Here is a 6,630-nt window from a genome sequence, read left to right as displayed (position 1 = left end):
CTCAGATTAGCTTGAATAATCCGTAGTCAACGCTGTTCTGAACTCCAAGATTAATAACTGAACTGATAATCATTTTTCTTAATGCTAAGTCGAGGACCTACGTCCTACTACGAATCCGATACTGAAAGCGTTATTATCTTTTGTGATCCACTGAAGCCTTCTCTTTCCTCTCATTTTTTCCTTCTTTCACTGTGCACAGAGGCCACATGGAATATATACTAAAAGCCTGGGAACTTGGAAAATAAATATGGTACTTTAATTATGTTATGCTTTTATCACTCGTTGCCAAAGATTGACTGCTTATTTGAAGCATGCATGGTAACTGGAATCCCATTTGGAGATCCATATGGATATACAAATGCTGTTAGAGAAACTGTGACAATGTTAACTTTCATATCAGACTACTATGCTTGGTCTAGAAACAAACCTAATTGACGCTTCCAACATAGCCAGTAGATGTCAAACTAGATTTAGGGAATATTTTTGGACACTTTGCAGAAAACTAAGAATAAGAAAGATGCATGTGATTGATGGTAAGAATCAGTTGAATCGTATTAAAGAAAATATGGTTGTTCTTTTGATTTAGATATCAGAGAAAACTCATTTAATACGAGTTGTTTTGTCGAACAAGAACATAAAATTTTAGCCTGCTAATCTATTCTAAATTGTAGATCCACAAATCATTGGTCATGGTCATCTCCAGCCACAAACTACTTATGTGGTACCAAAACTCATTGAACTTGATTGACGTAGTCTGACTTGATTTATCAGAATGGAGAAAAATGAAAGCATGACATGACTGGTTTTTAGTGGAGTTTTGTGCATTAAAGGAATTAGTAGGAGAGAGGAGTAGAGACTTACTTGATGTGGGTCTGTGGTGATGGCCTTGCACTTTACTTTGAAGAAATTTCGCCAACTTGATGTTCGATATTCATGATTCAACCTTCACTGTTTCTTATTATTCACTAGGCTGAAATTGCATTCATAACTCTCTTTCAGTTTTCTTGTTAGTATAGTAGTACTAAGGTTCCCATAATTTTCTGACAAATATCTTGTTCTTCAATATTTCTATGATAGATAAACAAGAAGCTCGTGCATATTCAAAAGACATTTCATCTTTCTGTGGAAGGTAAAGACATGTGCTTGTTCAAAGTTTGGATCTCAGGAACGATCTTTATATTTTCCCGTTGTCTGGGATCACATACAGCTCAAGTTTAATTAATAATATCTGCTTTTTCTTTTTCTTTTTCTTACTTAGGTTACTGGAAGAAACTGAAGATGAGGTGAATCTTTATCCTAACATCCCTTTCTACTTATGTGTGTGTGTTCTCTCTGCCTTTCTTAAAGAAAATTTTCACTGATAACATACATATTTACTGAAACAGCTTTCAGAGAGGATAAAGAAAGGATCTGTTAACGCCGGAGAAGTAAGCAGGGTCCTATGCCAAGACATCGGCAGATATTGTAGTCAGACAAGGTAATTCTTTATATCCAAATCATATATTTTCATGATACACGACTATACACATGTTTTTGCTCGGACTTTCAGCTGACAGCCTCTCTATTATCAGTGGCAATAGGGAAACAGTGGAAGATGAAACCAGCAACGAAGAACTCTAGGAACTGCGTGAGGTGGCTCTGCGAAACCGGGCGTTTTGGTAGAAAAACTGAGGCTTCAGAGGTTGTGAATTTCTCACCTCCAAAATGCCTTGTTTTACTTTGGTGGTGTTCAGAATTCATGAGATCAAATTTAACTGTCACTTACACTTACACTTACACTGCACTTGAAAAGAAAAATATTATCATTATCTTTCTTATCTCCCATTTTGTTATATTTTTCAAGTCTTGATAAAAGTAGAATTTAGATTTGATTCTTTTAGGGTATGTTAATAAAGGGGAGTGTTATATTGCTAACTCATAACTTAATTGCTAACTACAACAAAATAATGGTCATTAGATATTCAAATTAAGGGCTTAGATCATCAATCCCTAAATGTCAATACGATCAACGAAAACGTCAATAAGGCTATAGGATTAATTCCAAAAAATATCAAAAGGTATTAATGTCAATTAACTACATGTTTAGTTATAACTAACTTTTAAAAGAAATCCCAAAACTTAAAATTCATATAACATATATCAAATTAAAGATAATTTCATAGGATTCCAACGATATCCTACATGCATATGTTCCGAAGTCAAAATTTGAAACTTTTTTTTAATTTTTTGAATTTTTTTCATAAAGGAGAAATGTCACACATACTATATAAAATATGTCAATATAATACATGTCAAATGTCAATATAAGCAATGGGTTAACATTCTTAAAGCATTGTGTTGACATTCTCAAAGCATTGTGTTGATATTTTCGAAACACTGTATTGACATTTTCATCCAAAACCCTAATTTGAAGTTTTTTTTTTATCTTTTTTTATTTTATTAATAAAAACGAAAATTACACGTGATAAATTGTTAACCACACGTTTTCTAAAATCCTATGACCTTAAATTAGTTGTAGTTAGCAATTAAAATCCTATGGCCTTAGAATGCCTTGTTTTACTTTGGTGTTGTTCAGAGTTCATGAGATCAAATTTAACTCACTTGGACTTACACTTACACTTTGAAAAGAAAAATATTATCATTATCTTTCTTATCTCCCATTTTGTTATATTTTTCAAGTCTTGATAAAAGTAGAATTTAGATTTGATTCTTTTAGGATATGTTATTAAATCTATAGTGAATAAAATAAGTAAACGTAATTAAAAACAATTAAAAAATATAAAACAAATAAATATATATGACTAAGATAAATTTGGTCGATCTAGGGAAACGTGGCTTTAAGCTAAGGTACAACAGGAGAAATCATCTTTTACCAGCTAAAAAAATAGTGGCTAAACTCATCCAATTAATACAACACTTCAGTGGCAGAAATTGTCTAAGGAACTAAAACCCCATGAATCAATCACCCAAACTCCATTTCACTCACAAGTTGCCTTCTAGAGCTCCCTTGAGAAGATTCAGCCCTTCTGCCGATATGCTCCGCCGCACTCGGGAGGGGGCGATCTCAATCCGAGGAGGCGGGTCGGGTGAGAAGCATATAACAACGACGGTCAGGTTATCGCACGTGTCTCGTTTCAGCGCTTCCCGGACCAGTTCCCTCGAGCACTGCTCGGGATCGTTGTGCAGCATCAGCTCTTTCCGGGCTATCGTGACTGCACACTGGCTGCTCATCACCTCCCACAGACCGTCGCACCCTAGGATCAAGAACTCGTCGTCTTCCCCAAGCAGCATGTCCTGCAGCTCCGGCTCTGCGCTCAATGGAGAGGCCGACCCTTTCGGCCTTTTCATGTGCCAGTCTCCCAAAGCGCGCGACACGGATAGCTGGCCGTTGAGGTAGCCATCGTATATAGCTCCGCCTAGCTTCTCGATTCTAATTTTTTCGGATTTGCAGTTAGGCTTGTGGTCTTTCGACATTTCAATGGCCCTACCGCGTTTGCCCAGCACAGCTCGACAATCTCCCGCATTTGCAACTATCAGTTTTCTGCAAATGGAACAAAACCTTATGACTCTGCAGTCGATTTATACACAACCATACACGAACTAGGTAGCTTATCTTACCTCCCGGATATGAATGCAGTCAACACCGTGGTGCCAGACGATATGTCGAGGGAACTGTCATCAGAAAATGCATAGTCTGTTCTGAGGAACGCGCTCTTGATAGCTTTTTCCAGACAAACAGGGAAGAACGAATCTTCAACGATGAATTTAAGAAGCTTCTCCCTGACGAAGAATGCAGCGTCTATACCTCCATGGCCATCAAATACCTGCTTCGCATAAAATGTGACCAATAATTAGAGAAAACTCCGAGAATAGATTGAAAGAACAGAGGTTAAAAGAGTCTTAATGCTCCGTGAGAGTACTTCACCTGTCGAAGATACTCAAACATCACGATCTAAAGAAGGATAGTTAAAATTAAGGGGGGAAACTACATCATTCCAGATCCCAAATGCCTACTATGAAATATAGAACTCAGTTATCATATAAAACAAAGAGAATGAGACAAGACGAGACGAGACAGGACAGGACGACATAATCATACTAATGATCCACAGTCTAAAGAAGGATACTTGGGATTAGGTGGGAAACTAATTAAGGCTGTCCTAAACAAACAAATAGTAGTTCAAGCCATAGTCGATACACACATGAATACATGAAATGAACTCGACACGTTATTTCCCATAACAAATGTCCATGTAATGCCAAATCGTTGTCTCAATATTAAAGCAAGCATACGGTCTAGTCTATGTCACACAATAGGTTCTAAACCGCCACGTGTTTACTGCAATCTGAAGTCAGTAAATATGCTCTCATTTCAGTTTCCACTTACCCCATAAAAAGCTCCAGGCGAAGGGATATCTGCAACTTCCCCTTCGCCTAAATACTGAGGCAAGTTATCTATGCAGATATGTAAATCCTCCATAGATGGCTTCGGTCCTTTCTCAGCGCAGCTTCCAGACCGAAGAACTGGTAGGAAGCTCGATTTTATCTCTGAAGGTGATTTCGTTCCAATCCCTCCAAGATTAAGATCCTGATAGATAAAGATACATAGAATATGTAAGCACTCATCACAAATTAAACAAATAGCCAACATTTTTCGTGAAGATTTTAACATGAAACTCATCAAAATATTCCATACTTCTTAACATCGACCACACACCCTCGTTTTTGCCAATGTTGAGGTAAGCATAGATGCCTCTCCAAATCCCAGTTATATACACATGATACAGAACTTCAATAACCAACCATAAACCAACGTACACGAACCAAGTATGGAATATCGACTAAATTAGGCATCTGTCAACTCATAATAACTCACCACACAATCATTATTCACACACTTTTCACTTAAACAAGCACATGATCAAGTAGCTATTGCATCAGATCACACAAATGAGTATTTACCATCACATTTGCAGGAGAAACAAACGCAGCAGTGCTCATCGAATGGCGTGGTGGTTTACGATTCAGCATTTGCTTCGAATCATTCTCATTTTCCTCCAAAGTCTCGTCTTTCACCACAGAAACCTCACCACTATCCTCACTACAATCACCTCCTAGATCACTAAATTGAGGAGAATTATCACTATCACCAGCCATATTCCTCCCAAGACATTAAACAAGATCAACCCTTCTTTTCGACTAAATAATGAACATCAACCTTTCACAATACACTCATCAATTCAAACCCCACCTTCAAGTTCCTAAGCTAAAATGCATCAATTCTTCAACTAATTAAGCATTAGATCAGAATCCAAAATGCTCCCCAAAAATTGGAAGCAAAATTCAATAAAGCAAACTTCAGACTAATAGATCACAATCCCCTTTATAAGAAAAACAAAAATTCCAATTCAAAACCTTGATTCTAATACAGAGCATTCCTCCAACTTAGATAATAATCAAACACATAGAATGGAAAAATATAGGAAAAAAACGAAGATTTGAACCAATTAACAAAGGAAAAATGGATTTGTACGGTCGACAAGGGAAAGAGAAGGATGAAAATTGGGCGAAAGAGGAATCTCAGAAACGGAGGAGAGATTTTGTTGTTGCGGTTGGTGACCGGCGATTGCAGGTACTTTACCGGAACGTGGCAATTTTGTGTTGGTTATGGGTGGGGTGGAATCCCAGCCGTTGGATTGCGCGGGTAGGAAGAGGGCAACGGCCAGGAATGATGGAATATATCTGCCGTTTGCGGTTTTGTGAGGGTAGTTCGTTGGCGGCCGTTAAAGCGGCGCATAGGATTCTCTTTGCCACATGGCGAGGGATGATTGGATGTTGTGTGGGTGAGGTTAAATAGTCCATCCTTATCAACATCAGAGTTTGTAAAGTTATCTAATTGTCGGATTCATAATAATAATAAGAGATAAATGAATTTAAATAAATCGGGTAATCAATTCTTTCTTTCTTTCTTTCTTTCTTTTTTTTTTTTTGTATTGGGCAATTTTAAATTATTATTACTCACTCCATCCCCGATTACGAGTCACACTTTTCTATTTCAATCCATCACCAATTAAGAGTCACATTTTATTTTTACTATAAATAATAAGAGCAACTCCAAAGGAAGAAGGTAAATGAAAAGGGTATATCATGTTTATACCTTCTCAAAAATTGCAATATAACTTTCTAAAAATCAATCAACTCCAAGGATAAAAGATATATAAAGGTATATCATTTAAAAAAAATAAAATAATAGTACAAAAGCATTAAAAAAACATAAAGTGTAATACCTTCTCAAATACCTTCCCCTTGGAGAATGATTTTTTGTGAAAAGAAGGTAAATATGGTGGTTATATGATTTTACCTCTTCATCAATGGAGAGGTAAAGATACCTCTTCAAAATGGGAAAATGTATAATACCTTCTCAAATACCTCTTCCCTTGGAGAATGTTTTTTCATGAAGAAAAGGTAAATATGGTAGTTATATTAGTTTACCTCTCCATTTACCTTTCTTATTGGAGATGCTCTAAGTAGGTCTCACATTCCACTAACTCAATTAACTCACATTTTATATAAAATCAATATAAAAAAATGGGTCCAACATTCTACTAACTTTTTCAACTAACTTTTCTT

The 6,630-nt window shown here is 36.5% G+C and overlaps 1 protein-coding gene and 1 long non-coding RNA gene across 2 annotated transcripts; one reads left to right on the top strand and one right to left on the bottom strand.

Annotated features, from left to right (window-relative positions):
* The first annotated feature begins 148 nt into the window (after positions 1–148).
* Positions 149–1,824, top strand: LOC125200581. Its single transcript, XR_007172739.1, has 5 exons — positions 149–250; positions 1,078–1,129; positions 1,259–1,283; positions 1,386–1,477; positions 1,572–1,824. It is a non-coding gene; the product is annotated as an uncharacterized LOC125200581 (long non-coding RNA).
* Positions 1,825–2,779: 955 nt separating this feature from the next.
* Positions 2,780–5,581, bottom strand: LOC125201315 (probable protein phosphatase 2C 27). Its single transcript, XM_048099373.1, has 4 exons — positions 4,963–5,581; positions 4,388–4,588; positions 3,619–3,824; positions 2,780–3,541 (listed from the first exon to the last, which is right to left on the bottom strand). Exons 1-4 carry the CDS (start codon positions 5,155–5,157, stop codon positions 2,983–2,985), a joined length of 1,161 nt encoding a protein of 386 aa, XP_047955330.1. The 5' UTR covers positions 5,158–5,581; the 3' UTR covers positions 2,780–2,982.
* Between the last annotated feature and the right edge of the window lie 1,049 nt (positions 5,582–6,630).

This window comes from Salvia hispanica, chromosome 1, assembly GCF_023119035.1.
Source record: "Salvia hispanica cultivar TCC Black 2014 chromosome 1, UniMelb_Shisp_WGS_1.0, whole genome shotgun sequence".
In the NCBI taxonomy this organism is placed as follows: domain Eukaryota; kingdom Viridiplantae; phylum Streptophyta; class Magnoliopsida; order Lamiales; family Lamiaceae; genus Salvia; species Salvia hispanica.
The sequence above is the reverse complement of the archived record's forward strand: the minus strand, read 5'-3'. Positions and strand labels throughout refer to the sequence as shown.

Coding starts and splice junctions, on each gene's coding strand:
- LOC125201315 (XM_048099373.1), bottom strand. CDS start 5,157: ATGGCTGGTGATAGTGATAATTCTCCTCAATTTAGTGATCTAGGAGGT. Junction 4,589..4,962: donor TTTCTCCTGCAAATGTGATG/GTAAATACTCAT, acceptor TTTATCTATCAG/GATCTTAATCTTGGAGGGAT. Junction 3,542..3,618: donor ACTGCATTCATATCCGGGAG/GTAAGATAAGCT, acceptor TTCCATTTGCAG/AAAACTGATAGTTGCAAATG.